This window comes from Balaenoptera ricei, chromosome 1, assembly GCF_028023285.1.
Source record: "Balaenoptera ricei isolate mBalRic1 chromosome 1, mBalRic1.hap2, whole genome shotgun sequence".
Taxonomy (NCBI): domain Eukaryota; kingdom Metazoa; phylum Chordata; class Mammalia; order Artiodactyla; family Balaenopteridae; genus Balaenoptera; species Balaenoptera ricei.
In genome coordinates, this window is record NC_082639.1 from 129,713,998 (window position 1) to 129,733,841 (window position 19,844).

Consider the following 19,844-nt stretch of genomic DNA (forward strand, 5'->3'; position numbering starts at 1 on the left):
GAGGTACTTAGAAAAATGCTTATACAAAATAGGTGCTTGATAAATGCACCTGTTTAAGAAAAGTCTGGTGCTTATTTCAGTTTTTGAGTTTTTAATAGTTATATTATTTTGCTTGCTTTCTAGGCACACAAACTAATGGTCTGGACTTTCAGAAGCAGCCTGTGCCTGTTGGAGGAGCAATCTCAACAGCCCAGGCCCAGGCTTTCCTTGGACATCTCCATCAGGTAGAATGTTCTGCTCAACCATATGTGAGAGTAAAAAATGGAGGCATGGAATGCTAGGGCCTGGGGAATTGATTTCAGAATGTGGGACTGTTTAAGTTGATTAAAACCTGGTGCTATCAGCATCTAATCATGTCATTCTGAATGGTTAGTATGGAATCCTATAGCTTAGTTGACTGTATAGCTATTGACCCCACAGCTGTGTGAACAAAAGAGTTCCCTGTTACAAGCAGAATATACGTATAACAACCGGGTTACTGTTCTTGTGAGTGTGGTCTGTGGTGGCTGACTGAAGGTAGTAAATGACGAAGTCATCCACGCAGCCCCCATTGCCTGAGGCCTGCTGTGTACGGCTCTGAGCTCACAGCTCATAGCCCTTCTTTACAACAGTTTCAAACCATTTTGATTTGGGCTACTCAGAGCCTTTGCTTGACTGTGAGCCCCCTGATTTGGGGTTCAACTTTATTACCCTTATGTTACATGAATTACTCCTAAGTCTAAAACAGGCTGTGGATTCTATTCATTCACATTTTCGCTTTAAGGTATAGGGAAAGGGAATATAAAAACAAACATTGACGCCCCAAGAGTTTTGGGATGTGAGAACTGGTTGAAAATGGAAAGTAAATAAAACAATGAAAACATTTGGGAGACAGATTATCAGAGTGTCTCAACCCCTTGATTTATGTTAACATAAATCAAGATTTATTTATGATAAATTTATTTATGACTTATTAGAGCAATACTTTGCGTAACTTGGTGATCTTTACCTCAGATAAACCCTAGAACCAATTTAGTGTTCAAATTGTGTTGGTCAGCAGTGTTGGTGGTAGTGACTTTAGTGATGGTAGTGCCTGATGGTATTAGTGGTGGAGGTTCAATGAAAAGCACATATGGACATAAAATAATAGATATTCAATAATTATTTGTTGAACAAATGAATGAATGAATGGTAAAATATATGGGAATACAGACGAAGAAATGATTAACTCATCCTGTATAGTCTAAGACATTTATCGTAGAGAGGATGATTTTTGAGCCAAGTTTTAAAGGTTGTTGGGAGCTAACTAAATGGAGTTGTAAAGGGATGCTCTCACTTTTTATTTTCAACTTTCTATTTTGAAAACTTTCAAATCTACAGAAAAGTTATAACCGTAGAACAATTTTCAACCAAAAGCTCTTCATCTGGCATCACTAATTGTTACTTTATTACCATATATGCTTAATCTGTGTTTGTGTTTGTGTTTGTACACATAGATTTTGTGTGTATATATATATGTCAACTTGTCCCATTATTGTGATACTGAATTTGACCATTTGATTAAGGTAGAGTCTCAGATTTGTCTACTGTAAAGGTAACTTTCTTCCTCATAATTAGTAAATAATGAGGAGATACTTTAAGACTTGTAAATATCTTGTTCCTCAACAAACTTTTACCCAGAAACATCATGATTTAAATAAAATCACAAAGAAACTTTATCTCCTTTAAATCTTTGTACCTGAAACTCTTTCCTCTGGCTCTTTGACTGACTTCTTAGCCTTTGGTCTTAAACATACTATCTTTTCATATAGTTCTCCCTTGGTTACACTACGTCTAAAATGTGTTCTCCAGAAATCTCTGGATTTTGTTCTGTTTTAGCTGCTTTTCTTCTCTTTTCTCTCTCTTTTTTGTTTTTTTTGGGGGGAGGGTTCTTATTTCAACTCACAGGACTTTCAGTTTAAATAAAGGAAACAGCACTCAGTTAATTTTAGTTATCTCTGAACTCTATACTGATCTCCATACCAACACTTATATTTAAGTTCAGGGAATCTTGATGCTATGTGGTAAATCCAAAATGGAACTCTTATCTTCACGTTAATGACACTACCATTTTCCGAGTCTTCCAAATTTGAACCTGGAATAATACATGACTTTTTTTTTCTTCACCTATATCCAGTCAGTTGCCACGATCCTATGTAGCACCTTGAAATACTTTTCATGTTTCCTACTTCTAATTCCCACTGCTGCCATTCTAGAGTTGGTTTCCATTTATTCTATCCTAGTTTATATAACAATCCAGTTATTTTGTACAGTGTTGCTCAATTTGAATTTGTCTGATGTTTCATCACAATTAGATCAGGTTATATACTTTGGGAAGGAATACACTATAAATAACACTTGGTTCTAACTCAGTAAAACATACATTTGTAGAGGCTTGTTGATGACAACCTCTAATGATGGATGCCAACAGTATTAGACTAGAACTTCCCCGATTTCTTTACTTAATAGGTCCAGCTCGCTGGAACAAGTTTACAGGCTGCTGCTCAGTCTTTAAATGTACAGGTAAGCTGGGACATGGGATTATGGATCAATTTTTCTATTCATTTTTACCATATTTTTCTGTAATGAGTATGCAATAATTTTATAATGAAAATACTTAGAATTATTACTTTTTTTCTTACTGAATCTCATAAAGATTTAAATAATGATAATCGTTGCCATTAATGAAAAGCCATTTTATATTATGCCACTGTGAATGTCCAAAGGTGAACAAGAAAAGTCTACTTTCAAAGTTTTATATGTAAGTTTGGTAAAAATGTTTCTCAGTTGTACAGCCATAACACATGCCTAAACACAAAGCCAAAGAATACCTTAAATGTCCTTTTGTTTCCAAATTTCTTTTTATTTATCATTTTTCATATCTTAGGAAAACACTATAGTATAGGAAAGAGCACTGGAATGAAAGACAGAGGTCCTAGGTTTGAATTCTCATCCTGCCGCTAACTAGCTGTTTGAACTTTGGCAAGTCACTTAACCTCCTGGGGCGCATTTTTTTCTTATACAGTTGGCCCTCCCTATCCCAAGGTTCCACATCTGCTGGTACAGAGGGCTGGCTGACTGTGAGGGACTTGAGCATCCACAGATTTTGGTGTCCATGGGGGGTCCTGGGACTAATCCTCTGTGGATACCAAGGGGCAACTGCATGTATTTAAGTGGGGAAGTTTAGAAGATCGCCAGGGGTCCTCTCTGCTCTAAAATGTTGTGAGTTTGAGGATTGCAATTAAACATATTTATAAACATTAATGAGCTTCATACAGTCAAAATTTTGAAGACAACACTTAAATCTGGGTGCTTTGTTTCTATGAACCATATGGTAAAACGTGCAAAGTTCAAGTATTATGCATGACTCCATGATATTTCAATCAACCTGCTACTTCCTTTCATTATAGTGTTTACGTAACTAACAGTCAAGAGGAAACAACAGTATTCTGGAAGGTTGATTTCAGTGTTGCTAATGACTAAAGACCTTGGGTTGAGCATTCCATGAAACCGAGTAGAGTATGGACCTACTAACACATGGAGACAAGAAGAGAAAAGAAAAGGAGATAATGTGACCTTCCTTTCTGAGAGAGAGGAGGCGGAAAATTGCCTTGGTTGCCATGGTAAACTTTCATCCCTTAGAGAGATGTTGGCAAACAGGCTGTATCTCCAGTACGGAATGTTTACAGTCTTGCACTGTAATTATCTCTCAGTGACTGGCAGAATTAATCAGAGCCTTTATGTTAATTAGCCTTGCTGCAGTCCCCAAAACAGGTGGTGGGAAATATGCAAATCTTTGCAGAATTTTCATTCTCTGCATAACCAGTTTTAATTACCATAAAATTTTCTCTCAGTGCCCCTTTCCAAGAGTATGTTCTCTTTCCCTCTTGACTGCAGCATTTTCCCTCTAAGTTAGTGTGTTACTTGATGGGGGATGCTAAATTTATAGTTTTTCAAAATATTAGACGAGAAGTTCTGTGGGTCAAGTAATCAATTTATAAGATGGTATATAAGGAAGTTTTAGACTGACCACCAAAGACATGTCAAAATATTGGAATGGAGGGTCTGTCTAATGTAAACATAGGTTGAAATTGTATTCTTCACTTACTCTTTATTTCCAGAGTTGAGGATTTGGGTTTGTGAAAAATTCTGTTGACTTGTGGAGGACCAAATTATTTTTTCTTCTTAAAAATTATAATTGCACCTTTGCTGATATTGGAACAAAAAGTCTGAAAACTTAATACGTAAAATTAGGAAAATACAAAGGTTTAGAAGAAAGGAAAAGAGTGAAATCAGAAAACTCATGATTAGATAAGTCTGTATTGTAAATAATTCTTAAAACATGGAATTGTGAGTACATTTTTTTAAAATCAACTATTTTAAATCTTTTATCCCCCCCCCCAAACCTCAGTCTAAATCTAGTGAAGAATCGGGGGATTCACAGCAGCCAAGCCAGCCTTCCCAGCAGCCTTCAGTGCAGGCAGCCATTCCCCAGACCCAGCTCATGCTGGCTGGAGGACAGATAACTGGGGTAAGTTTTCACTGAGAGATTTGTAACGAACTTTCTCTGTGTCAGAACTGCCATTGGGGGACTTCCCTGGCGGTCCAGTGGTTGAGACTTTGCCTTCCAATGCAGGGGGTGTGGATTTGATCCCTGGTCAGGGAGCTAAGGTCCCACATGCCTCACTGCCAAAAATCCAAAACATAAAACAGAAGCAATATTGTAACAAATTCAATAAAGACTTTAAAAAAATGGTCCACATCCAAAAAAATCTTTAAAAAAAAAAAAACACTGCCATTGGCCAATATCTGATTAGAACTGTTGGCTGTAGCAGACAGTAACACGGCTGTGCCTGGCACTATTATGTCTTTAAAGGAACTTCCTGCACCGTGAGCAGCTCTGAGAAAGGAACTATCTTTGTCACGAGTTTTCAGGGTATTTTTTCTTACTATTGCAGATATGCTCTGGGTAAACTAAGGACTTTTTAAAATTCACGTTTCAACCGTTGCTTCATCATGCAGTGGCGTCACGATCCCGTGGTTGAGACAGTTACAGTGATGAAATTGTAGTTGTCAGTTTGGAGTTATAACATCACTGCAGAGTAATGGATTAGTACCTACAAAAGAAAAACATTTTAAGTTACCGTATAGCGTTCTAAAATGAAACCTCTGATCTCGTATCCTGGCTCTGTAGTTTACTGTATTGGCTAATTACTTCATCTCTCTGGGCCTCAGTTTTCCTTCAGTTAAATGAAGATGTTAATAATACTTATCTAACAATATTGTTTTAAAGATTAAGAGTAATAACATACATAAAACTCATAGAACAGTGCTTGGCGTATAGTAGCATTCAATAAATGTCATCTGTTTTTATCGGTAGTAAATTGGCCTGTGCAAATATATTAAGCCTTTAACTTTTCAGCTGTCTTCGCTCTGAGACATCATTAAAAATATTTTTCCAATGTTGAAAATTTGTCTATTAAGTTATCTTTTTGGGGGGTGGATCGAGAGGAGTGGTAAGGAAGTTATTTGTTATTCAATTCACATCGTGTCAACCCACAAAATTGTTTATTTCCTTCATTTCAGTTAAGTTTGTTTTGGCAGTGGTGGAAGGCTCTTTTAAGAACTGTTGCAAACTTGTTTACAAAATCCCATCAGTAGAGATTAATATATGTTTACATATTATATAAAATATTTATAAACATGTATCTCGAAGCGTATTGGGTTTTTGAATGATTTGATTTTGATTCTTATATCTCTAATGCACAAACTGTATCGGACCCTTTTTGAAAGAGGATTGTGCCATTAAGTGACTGTACATGTGCTTCAGAATATTCCTTCTTGGTTTGATCAGAACATGTCACCAAAAAGAAGGTAGAACATACTTATCACTTTAAGTGTGTTTGAAATAAGTTGCATTATGAAAGCAAGTTTAAATCTTCAAATACATTTCCTGTTTTCTTTAGGTTTTGTTTTGAGTGACTAGTGTTTACAATAGTTGGAGACACTTGGGATTCCAGGTTCAGAGTGGCTGGAGCTTCTATTAAACTTACTTGGGCATTAGGACTCATTTGCATGTAAAGAGAGCGGCTGTCACCACCTGTTTCACAGAGATAATGTGTTGGAAAGAGGATGTAAAGTTGCAGAGACCCATGCTTTCAATAACAGAAAAGGCTGTTGGGGAGGAGGCTGTAGGGACTTGGAAAAGAAACAAATGGACCTCATATTCTTTAGTCATATCTTAGGACATAATGAAAATGATGGAATATGGCAGGGATTCATGCTAATGGGAAGCAGCTGGGCCTTATCAGTTCTTTCCTGGTCAGATCCAGCATCCTTGTTCCTCATTCATCTGACTAATCACTTGCTGTTCTGTTGGGTGTAAATTTCTTTTCATATCCTGTCAGCATTGATTCTTTTTTTTCTTGCTTACTAGTTAATTACTTTTTTGCCTGAACCCTAGGGCCTTGGACAAGCTTGAATGATTAAGTCCAGAGTGAGGACCACCATTTTAATTTAAATGGTCTGATGGTACTGGTAGCTTGATGGCTGATGAACATTTTTAGCCTCATGCTAGCCATGTGAAGTTGGGTAGCTAAGGTTTAATACCACGTGAGTTGCTTACTTCAAAGCAGTGGCCTTGCATTAGAGGCCAGTCTCCTTCAACCCTTTCCGACTGTTTGTCCTGATTTTGTTTAGCTGACTTTGACGCCAGCCCAGCAACAGTTATTACTACAGCAGGCACAGGCACAGGCACAGCTGCTGGCTGCTGCAGTGCAACAGCATTCCGCCAGCCAACAGCACAGTGCTGCTGGGGCCACCATCTCAGCCTCCGCCGCCACGCCCATGACTCAGATCCCCCTGTCTCAGCCCATCCAGATCGCACAGGTGAGTGAGTAACTCTCATAGCCGAGGCAGGAAGGGAGGAATAAAATGGCAGGTTTTCTTTGGTATTAAGCTTACTTTCTGATTGTTAGTGTGAGGTAAGTGGTGTAGCCTTCTTACCACTGAACTAGAAATAATACATTTGTTTGCTTATTTGAGTTGATATTATAAACACATAACTGATTATTTGAATAACTGTTTATATTAAGTGACAATTCTTGAATAATTGGCTGGCATATTTCTGAAGCAGGGGATTACTGTATTTATTTTAATTAGCTAATTACAGCAGGCATGGGTTCTTTCATGTGCTCTGCAGTGAATGCTGCCACCCATGTGTGAGAGAAACTGCACATCGTCTTTCTGCTAGAGTGATTAGCTCTGTGCAGAATTGCATTAGAGTGTTGTTTGGCTTTAATTTTCGCATTTTAGGGCAAAGTATCCAGAGATAATAAAAATTTATTTAAGAGGCATAGACAGTTCTACCAAGGAGGAAAAAAGGTAAATGAAATCCTTTATCTCAAGGAGAGGAAAAAAGTATAAGTAGTCATATCAGTGAAATGTATGAAGAGTCATTATGAGTCTAGTGCAGATAATTATCTTTATCCCCCCAGAGAAGGCTCAGAAATAGACTTAAATTGTAGCTAGAGTTTGACTAAACATTAAAAAAGAACCAATTAACTAAAAGTGTACAGAATAGTTGTCAGGCTAATCTTTATGACTATTATATACAATCTTTATCAAGATCATGTTTTTATTTTGGCCATTTTTTTCATCACCAAATAAATGTTTTTAGTGCCTAAGCTGTGAGACTCTATGTTGACATTATTCTAATAAGATAATATACATGAAAGCATGTTAAGAATTATAAAATACTAGGCCAATATAAGCAAGTTTAATATGTTGTAGATCAGATTTTTATATGAATAGCTATTTTTTTTTAATTTTTACACTGATTTCTCAGTTGAGTTAGATAGGCTGGTGCCACATTTCATGAATCATTATAAATCTGTTAATTTATCGATGCAAGTTCAGATGTAGCACTCTCAATTTTTGCTTAACAAGAGAAAACTCTAATCAAACACTTAAAAACTCAACATATTCTTTTCTCACTTGAGAGAAAAACCCATATTGGTCTCTACATGTTAAAAACACAACCATAAGCATTTGTTCTGAGGGAATTTTAAATAACTATTGAAAATTAGATATAGCATAAGTCACGACACAACATATGCCCACAGAAATAACAAGTCCTTGTAGCAGCTCCAGGTTTCTTCACATGCTTTGTGAATGCACCCAGAGCACATCCTTGTTGGGAGTTTATAAGAATGTCAAATATTGACTCTTAATCTTTATTTGGATGGCAGAATTCATCATCTGGGAACGTTAAGATTAAGCAAGCTTTTATTTCAGAGTCTCCAATCCATGTTTTAATCCTAATTTTTTAGGATCTGCAACAACTGCAACAACTTCAGCAGCAGAATCTCAACCTGCAGCAGTTTGTGTTGGTACATCCAACCACCAACCTGCAACCAGCGCAGTTTATCATCTCACAGACGCCCCAGGGCCAGCAGGGTGAGCGCCTCCTTAGAGCTTATTAGTGGTACGGTACACCAAGGCTGTCCACTTGGGTGACATACATGCTGACTACTGTCATTTTGGCCCAGAAGCTGTCCATTAGAACAGTGTTTTTATTAAATTTTATTTAACTTTAAGCTCAGTATTAATGTTGAGAAAAATATTTTTTTTGTCATGCATACCTAATTATTGAAGGTCATCCTTCACTGCCTTTCATCTGTTTAATCAGTAAGGAGAACCATGAGTTTGGCCAAAATTCTAAATTAAATTCTTCAACATGCTGAACATACATTGGATAAATTGCTTCTATGTTTTGATAGTTTTTCGTGGGAATGTGTTCAAAGAATGGGCTGAGCATTGTAAGTATACGCTTCTAACAATCATTTGTTTTCTTTTAAAGTTTAAGAAGGAGAGAGTGTCACGTTAGAAATTGTGCAAATTTTGTGAATTATAAAAAATATCTTCAAAGCCTTTTAGTGCTGAATATTGTTGTGTTACTGCTGTATAAAATTCAATCATGTTTGTAATGCAATCAGTATAGACAGTGTCAGAGTATCAAGGCTTCAAGGAACATTAGTGCATCTCTATTGATTCCTCATTATTTCTGTTTTTTAGCCTTTTTTCTTCTTGATCATTCATTCCAAAATCTTTTGTTGTATAAATAACCTATGCCACTTTTAATGGATAGGATAGCCTGCCCCTTTAATGAACTAGATAGTTCTCTGTCCCAGCATATACTGGCTGTTTCTAATGGCTTCTGGGTTAAGAAGTTGAGCTTTTTTTTTTTTTTTTTTTTTTTGGAGTTTCAAGCTGCTTCCATTTAGAATACTTCTTCACTTTCATCCATTCCTTGGTAAAATAAAGAATTGGCCAATCAGAGAGGTTATTCAGGTTACGCTAAAGACATCTACCAGTTTTAGTTTGTTCCATATCTTCATGCCCAAATTGTATTTAACAAGACTGAATTTTAGGCAAATAAGACATTAAGAGTTTTAAGACCAGTAAGACTATCAGGCGATCAGTTGGAAATTTTCACTTCACTTTCTCATTTTTTCTTTTGCCATTTGTTCAAGGTAATCTTTAATGTTTGACATAATATGTTTGTGTTTTACAGGTCTCCTGCAAGCGCAAAATCTTTTAACGCAACTACCTCAGCAAAGCCAAGCCAACCTCCTACAGTCGCAGCCAAGCATCACCCTCACCTCCCAGGTCGGTTTTCTTCCATGAGGGTTGCTTTCTTTTATCCTGTTGTCTTGAGACTCTTTGGGGATGTGTTTAACTTAAAACCACAACCCCTTAATAAAAATACTTCAAATAGTTTTCAAAAACTCACCAAAGTTTCAAAGCTAGGCTTATCAGCTTGATAAAGCAGTGCTACCAAATTGATGTAGTCTTTGAAAATCTTCAAGGAGTCCCTATTTTCTTACATTTTCATAAAGAATAACTGTGTTAGCACCAAATGAGTAATGAGTTCTGGCTGTTTGACCACCTTCCCCACCCTGATATTTGGCAGTAGAGATTACCACTTGAGCTAGACCTAGAGCCTGAGTTAAAACCCATCATTGCCCTTTGGTCTTTCTCAGAAACTGCAAAGAAGCTCTTATCTCTGTGTTTTATTCCATCTCAACTTTCAGATGTTGCTTTAGCTAATTTTTACCAGAGTTTAAGGCATCTAGAGGGTCTAGGCAGGTCTAGGCATCTAGAGGTTTAAGCTTTAGATCTAGTTCTGTTTCTTTCCTAGCTGTGATTTTGAGCATGTCATTTCACCTCTCTGCACCTCTGTTTCCTCATAGGTAAATTAGGTGATTGAGCTAGCTGATCCTGAATTCCCCTTCCATCTCTGATTCTCTTTGTCCATAATCGTGGAAGTTATCAGTTAATACTAACAAATTACTAGATTTGACAAAATTCAACAACTGTTTATGATAAAAACTCTTCTAGGAATTAGGAGGTAACTTTCCCAACCTGCTAAAAGGCATCTACAGGAAAAACCATCATAAAGACTGAATACTTTCTCCCTAAGATCAGGAACAAGGCAAGGATGTCCACTGTTACCACTTTTATTCAGCATTGCACTGAAGGGCCTAGCAAGGCAATAAGACAAGAAAAATAAATAAAGGACATATAGACTAGAAAGGAAGAAGTAAAGTGTCTTAATTGGTAGATGACATGATTGTCTATGTAGAAAATCCAAATCCAAGGAATCCAAATCCAAGGAATCTACAAAAAAGTTGCTGGAATTAATAATTGAGTTTAGCAAGTATGTAGGATACAAAGTCAATATACAAAAATCTATATACTAACAATCAATATTTAACAATCATTTGGAAATTGAAATTAAGAAGAAAAATATTTACAGTAATTAGGGATAAATTTAACAGAACATTTGTAAAACCTATATGTTGAAAACTACAAAATCTTGCTGAGTGAAATTGAAGAAGACCTAAATAAATGGAGAGATATAATGTGTTCATGAAGACTTTGGTTGTTAAAATGTGAGTTCTCTCCAAACTGATCTATAAATTCAACACAGTCCCAATTAATATCTACAGACTTTCTTTGTAGAAATTTGCATGGTGTTTCCAACATTTGTACAGGCTTGTAGAGGACATAGAATAGCCAAACAATTTTGAAAAGTAAGAAAGTTGCTGTCAAGAATTATTATAAAATACAGTAATAAAGACTGTGTGGTAATGGCATATGAATAGAAATGGAACAGAAGTCCAGTACACTCACACATATAGAGCCAACTGATTTCCCACAAAGGTGCCTAAGGATTTCAGTGGGAAAAGGAAAGTCTTGTTTCAGGTGCTGAAACAATTTGCTAGCCATAGGCAAAAAAAAAAAAAATGAACCTTACTCTTTATTTCACAATGATACACAAAGATTAATTTGAAAAGGGTTGCAGACCTAAACTTCTAGAAGAAAACTTAGGGGAAAATCTTTGTATCCTTGTGTAAGATAGTGATTTCTTAAGTGAGACACAAAAAGCACTAACTGTAAAAGAAAACAAATGATAAATTTAATTTCATAAAAATTAAAAGCTTCTGTTGAAAAAATAAAAAGAAAAGCCACAGACTGGAAGAAAATATTCTTAAAACTTGTATCTAATAAAAGACTTGTATCCAGAATATATAAAGAACTCATACAACTCAATAAGACAACGTGGTTTTTTTTAAAAGGGAGTGTATGCAAAATACTTGAAGATACTTCACCAAAGAAGGCACGTAAATACCCAATAAGCATATGAAAAGATGCTCAAAATTATTAGTCATCAGGAAAATGCAAAAGAAATATCACTACACACCCATTAGAATGGGCAAAATTAAAAAGACTATAATAATACCAAGTGTTGATGAGAATATAAAGCAACTACAGCTCTTTTATATTGCCTGTGGGGTTGCAAATTGGTACAGAGACTTTGGAAAACATCTTGGCAGTTTCTTATAAAGTTAAATATACATGTACCTTATGACTCAGCAGTTCTACTCTTAGAAATGAATGCATTTGTCCACACAAAGACCTGTGTATGACTGACTGTTCATAGCAGTTTTATTCGTAATCACCCCAAAGTGGAAACAGCCTAAACATTCATCAGCTGGTGAATAGATAACATGAATTTGGGCATATCTATATGATGGAATGCTACTCAGCCATAGAAAGAAATGTACTTCTGATACATTCAACATCATGTATGAATTTCAGAAGCATTATGCTAAGTGAAAGAAGCCAAACATAAAAGACTGTATACTCTATGATTCAATTTATATGGCATTTTACAGTAGACAAAACTATAGGGACAGAAATTGTATCAGTGGTTGCCAGGGGATGGGGGCTGGGGGTGGGGATTGACAGCAAAGGACACAAGGAAACTTTTGGGGGTGATGGAAGTATTCTGCATCTTAATTGTGGTAGCAGTTATATGACTATATAGTTGTCAAAACACATCAAACTGTACACTTTTAAATGGTGCACTTAACTGTGAATAAGCTGAATTATAAAAATGAGGTTGGAAAAAAGCCTATACCAGCAATTCCTTCCTGGCCTACAAGCTTTGTAAACAGTGGCAGGGCTGTTGTAGCTTCATCCTGACTCCTGCTCACTGAATTTTACTCTACTATTTCTAGATATGGCCCAGTCCAGCCTGAGGTTTCTGGAGTTGGGGTAACTTATGTGTAACCACCCCACCAAAAGGTACCCAAGCTATTTTTAGTGCTATATTATTTGAGAACGGGGCTACTTCAAGCCTAGAAATGAAGCAACCATCTGATAGTTGAGACTCACCTCTACTTATCAATCAGTTTCAGTGGGAAGTTACAACCACTTAGGACTCTAATATGGTTGGTACAGTTTTGGGCTCCTCCAGATGGTCATATAAAAATTTTCTCAGTGTCAACGGCCAGAGAGATGAATTTTGTTGTCTTCATTGAAGCAGGATGATAGAGAGGAACTTACCCCAGGTGTAGGCCTGTGTAATTGCTCTTGTGCAGTTTTCAGGGCCAGTTAGTTCAGTTGGAGAAAGCATATTACTAATGAGGTCAAAGTTAGGGGTATATGACCCATTTAAATTACAAGAAAAAAGCACATAACCATAGACGTCATCTGTAATCTTGTCCTATAATCTCTCACCTGGGCTTCTGTTCACAGGAGGGGTTAACTGAGCAGTTATGATGCAGAGTCAGGGCAGCACATCCCAGTAGTGAATGCTCAGAAGGGTGGGTTCTACTCAGAGGTTGTGAGTAAAACAGTGTAGCCTTGTGTTTGTGTAATAAGGAGATTTAATATTTTCTTTTAAAAAAAAAAATAGATTATACCCTCATGTCCCCAAATAAACTTTAGATGAATTTCAGTAATTAAATATTTTAAAAGACATAGAAGGAGCTAGCAGAATATTAAAAGGAATTTTATCCAAGTTAGAAATAAGTCAAAGCTTTCTCAGATTTGAAGCAACAGAAGATATTAGAAAGGAAAAAAACAAAAGTTCACCCTAATGATAATTTAAGACTTATGTACACTGAAAAATAAAAGGAAAAAAGCAGATTGGGAAAATTACTTGTATTAATACAACAGACAAAGACTTTATCTATAACATTTGATTGAGCTCTTTAAGGATAAGGATGAGAATGAGGATATCATTAATATACACATGGGTTACGGATGTAAGTTCAATTCACATGAAACGAAATACAGATAATAATTAACATGTGGGGAAAATTTGGCTTTAAGTAATAAGAGAAATATGAATTAAGGAAACAGCAAAGTACAATTTACTCCCTGAGTTAGCAAAACATTTTTAAAAACTGCTAATACAAATCATGTGGAGAACATGGTATAGTGAGAACCAGCATTATGTATGATGTGTACCAAAAGCCATGAAATTGTTTATGGTGTACTCTTTATCCAGTTATAGAAAATCCTTTGTGAATTTATCTCAAAGAACTAATTACAAAGGTGGAAAAAAGAACTGTATGCACAAAGTTTTTCATTGTGGTGTTACCTGTTAGTGAAAACAAATGAAAAAGTGCCTAGCAATGACGAAATTGTTAAATAAATTATGATAATATTGCCTTTCAGTCAGCCTTTGAAAATGATAATTACGATGATTGAAACAACATAGGGAAAAAAATTAAAACATAATGTTAAGTGAGAAAAGCAGAGTATAAAATTATGTTACCATAATTACAGTTAAGGTTAAGAATGTAGATCTGAGGGAGGATGAAAACTTCTAGGGGTAATGGATAAATTTAGGGCATTGTATATGGTGATGGTATATATTCATGGGTGTTTACTTATCTTCAAACTCATCAAGATGTGTACATTATATGTGTACAACTTTTTTGTATGTCAGTCATACCTCAATTAAATAAAAAAAGTTTACTCTTCGATTTTATGCCCTATGGTCCATTCCAATGTATTAATCATATTTTATAAAATTACTCTGGGGCTTCCCTGGTGGCGCAGTGGTTGAGAATCTGCCTGCCAATGCAGGGGACACAGGTTCGAGCCCTGGTCTGGGAGGATCCCACGTGCCGCGGAACAGCTGGGCCCGTGAGCCACGATTACTGAGCCTGTGCGCCACGATTACTGAGCCTGTGCGTCTGGAGCCTGTGCTCCGCAACAAGAGAGGCCGCGATAGTGAGAGGCCCGTGCACCGCGATGAAGAGTGGCCCCCACTTGCCACAACTAGAGAAAGCCCTCGCACAGAAACGAAGACCCAACACAGCCATAAATAAATAAATAAACAAATACTAAAAAAAAAAAAAAATTACTCTGATGTGTGGGATGTATGCCTTGTTAGTAAAGATTTGAAAATTGTAATTTGTGAGAAACATTTACAGATTAAATTTAGTGCAACAAATTAAAAACAGCATAAAAAATGTAGCTCTATGTACGAAAACTTGAACAAGTAGGCAGAAGTGAAGCTATTAAGTTGTTTAAACTGTAGGTGATTTACTTTTCCCCCTTAAAATAGTTTTAATAATCTTATGTATTTTTTATAATATTGTGTTACAAGTTGGAGATATGATAGTGATAAGACAGGTATGGTCTCTGCTGTTTTGAAACTTATAGTTTAAGTGGCATGTTTATGATACAGATTCTTAAAAATAAAGACTGATTTATTAAATGGCATGAGATGCATGTATTCAAACCATTTGAAAACCCAAAGACAATGGATTTCAGTTTTGTGTATTCAGGTCTTTTCCATAGACTTACATGTTTAACCTTAACTGTAATTATAGTGTATATAGCATCACACTCTGCTTTTCTCACTGGGTATTATGTTGTACCTTCTACAGTGACACATGGTCTTCTTAGTTCTTGAATACAGCCGTTTCCTTAAATTGTTTACTTGCAGCCATTCCAGATGTAATCTTAAATATTGTGGTGTATGTTTGTTCTTATTCTTCTGTTCCTTCTCTAACAGCCAGCCACCCCAACACGCACAATAGCAGCAACCCCAATTCAGACACTTCCACAGAGCCAGTCAACGCCAAAGCGAATTGATACTCCCAGCTTGGAGGAGCCCAGTGACCTTGAGGAGCTTGAGCAATTTGCCAAGACCTTCAAACAAAGACGAATCAAACTTGGATTCACTCAGGTAAGATGAACCCACCTTTAACTTAGGTTTCCCTCCTTGGCTGGGTCCAGATATTTGCTTTCCATGTCCAAAGAGACTTCAAAGGAACAATATATTTCTCAGCCTTCTTTTTCAGTTTTACACTGTAACTTTTTGTTAGCCATTTTCTGCATTTGTAAGTTTAGACTTTCATCGTATGTATTCATTTATAAATTTATAATTTACTGTTAGGTTAAAATCGTTAAGATTTCTCTCAGAACATAGGCCTCTGAAATTAGAATTATACCAGTACATGGTGAGAATTTAAAAGATTATGTTGGAGGATGATATAACTATACTGAGGGCTTTGTTATTTGAAAAACATGTGGTTCTAGACCTTCGTGCTACATATGTGTAAGATTGAGAGGAGTAAAGATTACAAGGTCTTTTATAGTAGCTGAAAGGGGAAATGTTTGAAAGACTTTTTTAAAACCATTTTTTGGAAGAGAGAAAGGGGTGGTGGACACACACACACACACACACACACACACACACACACACACAATAAGCCCGAACTGACACTGATTAATCAAATGGGAATCTGTTGAAGATGAAAATTCCAAGTTAATTTTTTAAAATGTCACCTAGCAGAGGGCTTTTAAAGTATAATAAGCTTAATGGTTTAAACAGGTGTTGGGGTATATGGGTTTTTTCCCAAGCACTCCTACTGACTCACTCTTTAATTAACCTGTCACAAGTAATACTTTTTAAAGCAGGAAAAGAATTAAACTGAATGACATTTATGTAAAATGATACAGGATCATTAGGTGAAATAAAATTACTGAAGTATAGATTGGATTGGGCATTTTAATGGAATCAGGAGAAACATGATGGTTTTTTCCCAGAGAATATAATTACTGTTTGAAATTTAAGCCACCACTTAAATACTATACAAATTATTTTATGTTGAACGTACAGTAGTGCGCCGCCTCCTCACTAGTGAGCCTAGTGCGGTCACTGGGCTCCTCCAAAATGACATCCCTGTGTTTTTAAGAACAGGCTTTTATTCCTTGTATTTCTTTGGTAATTTATTTTTGCTCAAAGAAACTATTTATTGAGAACATAAAATTTTTTTTTTAATAGATGTAATTTTAGAGAAAATGCACTTATGTTTGTGAGGAGTCTCAGTTGTGAAGAAACAAATTACAATTCAGAAAGATTTTAGTACTTTTGAAACATCTAAACCATGTGGCTTGTTTTCAAAAAGAAAGCTAAAAGATACAACTAGATTGATAGGGGTAAATTAATAAGCTTAAATAAGTATAAGGTTGGCATGTTTAGCAATGCTTCAGCTCTTAGGCTATTAGCACAGCATACTCTTACGTTTCCTAGGAGATTGTTGCCTGAGTGATATGCCAGGGATGTTAAGACCTTTAAAAATCTTTAACTTTTACCCAGATAGTGGTTTGCCTTTTTGTGGCATTTGACCCAACATACTGCCAGGGTTGTTGCTCTTTCTCTCTCTCTCTCTCCTTTTTCTATAAAAGAGCTTCCCTATGGTCTGGTGTTCTGCTGTATGGTTTTATTCTATTACTTGGCACAGCTCTTCCTTAGTTTTCAAAATGACTTTGACTTTAGCAGTGGCAACATTTCACAAACCTTGACTGTGTGGATTAAGGCACAAAATTACTGGTGCAGAATGGGAAGATCAACCTTTGTTTTTAAGTCAGATACCTCAACTATAGTTTTTTAAACATTGCTTTGTATCTAATTTATTTACACACACACACAGAGGGTAAGTTAGACATTCCAGTTATTAGTTGAAACAAACAAACAAACAAATCCCTATTCTCTGAGTAAATATACATGTTATTAGGTGTTTTAAACAGTAGTTGTTTTCTAACTTTATAATTGGTTATTAAGGATTACTGTAGATGTCATTACATAATTAGAAGGCATGCCATAGTCTAACACCATCCATCATATGTGATACATTATTTCCTAATCCCAGTCTTTGTTCCTTTTTTCCTTTGCTTTTTAAAATATGTATATGTAATATAGTTCAGATATAGTATAGTTCAGATTAGGGATATAATATAGTTCAGATTAGGTATGAGTCAACTGCTTCAAACATTTACTTTTGTGAGGGGGAGAACCTAAGGTGGTTGTGAGTTACAAAAGCACTAAACCAAGCTTATATCAAATTAGTGAAAATTAGTATATTAACTGAGGTACCTGTTGCTTTTTAGTCAATGAAATCCTTTAAATGTGAAGTACAATTGTATTATAAATCTCAGTCAAGTGGATTTGTCATTTATTGCCATAGTTTTAGTTAGCTGATGGCATAGCTTTATTTCCAACCAACAACTGAAGGCATTGTTTCTTATTATGATGTGATTTTTGAATAGGTATTTCATTTTTTTAAATTGTCATTATTGTTACTTTTCATAGAAAGGTATTACAGAAGTTTGTGAAAAATTTTTAGTGAATTATGCAATTATAATGTCAGAAAACATTTATTACCGTCTGACTTCTACAGCAGGTCTTACATTCAAAGAGTTACAGGGTTTAGTTGGCCTTAGTTTTCTAGGAAGCTATAATCTAAACAAATAAAGTGACCAAGACATGAATATATGTGACACACAAAGCATAGTTTAGTGCCTGACATGTAGTAGGCACCTAGTGAATATTTGTTGACTAAATGAAGTAAGCTTTAATAAATGTATAGAGATAACGCTATAGATAAAATCTATAAATATGTTTATAGATACATTTGTATATAGAGATAATGGATAACACTTATGCTCTACTCACACCGTCCTGGTTCTTTGGGTTTTACTACAGTTGGAAGGAAGTCAATAAGCAGTCTACTTTTGCTCTACTTCTGTGAGATAGTGTATTTAGAACTGTCAGTAAAACTTCCTGTGATGATGGAAATGTTCTGTGTTTGTGCCATCCAGTACAATAGCCACTATCCACATGTGGCTGTTGAGTACTTGAAAGGTGGCTAGTAGTGCTGAGGAGCTAAATTTTTAATTTATCTGATTTTGAATTAATTTAAATTTAAATAACCACATGTGGCTGGTGGTTATTTAAATTCCCATCTATCCTATGGGAAAGATTAGAATATAGATCAGTTGGAGTTCAGGTATTCTCAATGTCTCATTTTATCTTATAGTTCTAACATTTCTCCTCTGTTAAACTTTTTATCAGAAGTTGCTCACCACTAAGAAATTGGAGTTTAAAAAGAAATGTTTTCTTTTCCCTGACTAACCCCTAACGCAGGTGCTAATAAACAATGTACTATCCAAAATATGGATTGTAGGGGAGAGAAATCAAAGGACTGGAATAATCCTAATTCAAAATGAGTTTTGTCAGGATAGTTGGGAGTTGGCTGTCTCTAGTGGAATTAGCTATGTAGTATTTTGGACCAGAAACGTTGCTTTTCTGCCCTGTCACTGAACTAACTGAAATGAGAGCGTGAATTATTTCCACCCCATGAGCTTCTATTATCTATATATACAATAACTATTCAGATATGCCTTTTTCAGCTTTAACAAGAGAGATTCAGCTGGAGGAAAAGCACTCTATACGTTTCAAAGGTTATAGGCTTATAGAGAAAGATATTTTTTGTAATATATTCAGGGGATCATTGTTCTATTGCTGTAAGGTTACCAAGTTTCCAGTGCCCATAAAGGTCTGACTAAATGGGTCAAACCTCTCTACTGTGAATTTCTAGCTCTATAATGGTTACAAAAGTAGTCTTTTTAGAATACCTGGTTTTTGTAACAAACTTTGAAATCCAAACTAAGGGTGGAAAGGAGATTTTTTTCACTGCTTCCAGAAATACTTTACAGGAAAAAAATAAAAGAATGAGGCATTATTTCTAAATTTTAAAGTGATTTATGGGAAGTTTGGTTAGTTCAGAAATACCTAAGGTTATCCAGACAGTTACATCTATTAACCCTGTAGGTGATACAGGTTAACTGATTTTTAAAGATTACTTAGATCACTTTGGTTGCATCAATTAAGGGACTTGGTAGAATATCAGCACCACCTTTTGAGAGTTAGTAGAAACACTTGATATCTCAATTATTACATAGGTAGCAAGAAGAGATTCAAGATGGAGAGAATATGGAACAGTTTTGAATGTTGTCACAGTCAAGACCTAACAGAGCCCTCACTGGAATACTGTGCTCAGCTTAGGAATGGATGTTTTTGTAGGACCCAGTAAATGGAATGATTGCTGATTCTTTGTCTAGAACAGTTATTGGAGCAGCACCCTCGAGTGAAGACCATAACATTAGAT

The 19,844-nt window shown here is 35.8% G+C and overlaps 1 protein-coding gene across 4 annotated transcripts in view; it reads left to right on the forward strand.

The window, feature by feature from the left end:
• The window catches only part of POU2F1 (POU class 2 homeobox 1), a 178,598-nt gene that overhangs the window by 126,186 nt on the left and 32,568 nt on the right, over positions 1-19,844 (forward strand). For 3 of the 4 annotated variants that reach the window (XM_059935530.1, XM_059935557.1, XM_059935539.1), the window contains exons 3-9: positions 124-224; positions 2,488-2,541; positions 4,430-4,549; positions 6,718-6,906; positions 8,349-8,475; positions 9,593-9,687; positions 15,404-15,577. In XM_059935530.1, the coding sequence (XP_059791513.1) occupies positions 124-224; positions 2,488-2,541; positions 4,430-4,549; positions 6,718-6,906; positions 8,349-8,475; positions 9,593-9,687; positions 15,404-15,577 (860 nt within the window). The remainder of the gene's footprint in view (positions 1-123; positions 225-2,487; positions 2,542-4,429; positions 4,550-6,717; positions 6,907-8,348; positions 8,476-9,592; positions 9,688-15,403; positions 15,578-19,844) is intronic. The other variant, XM_059935547.1, reaches the window with a different exon arrangement.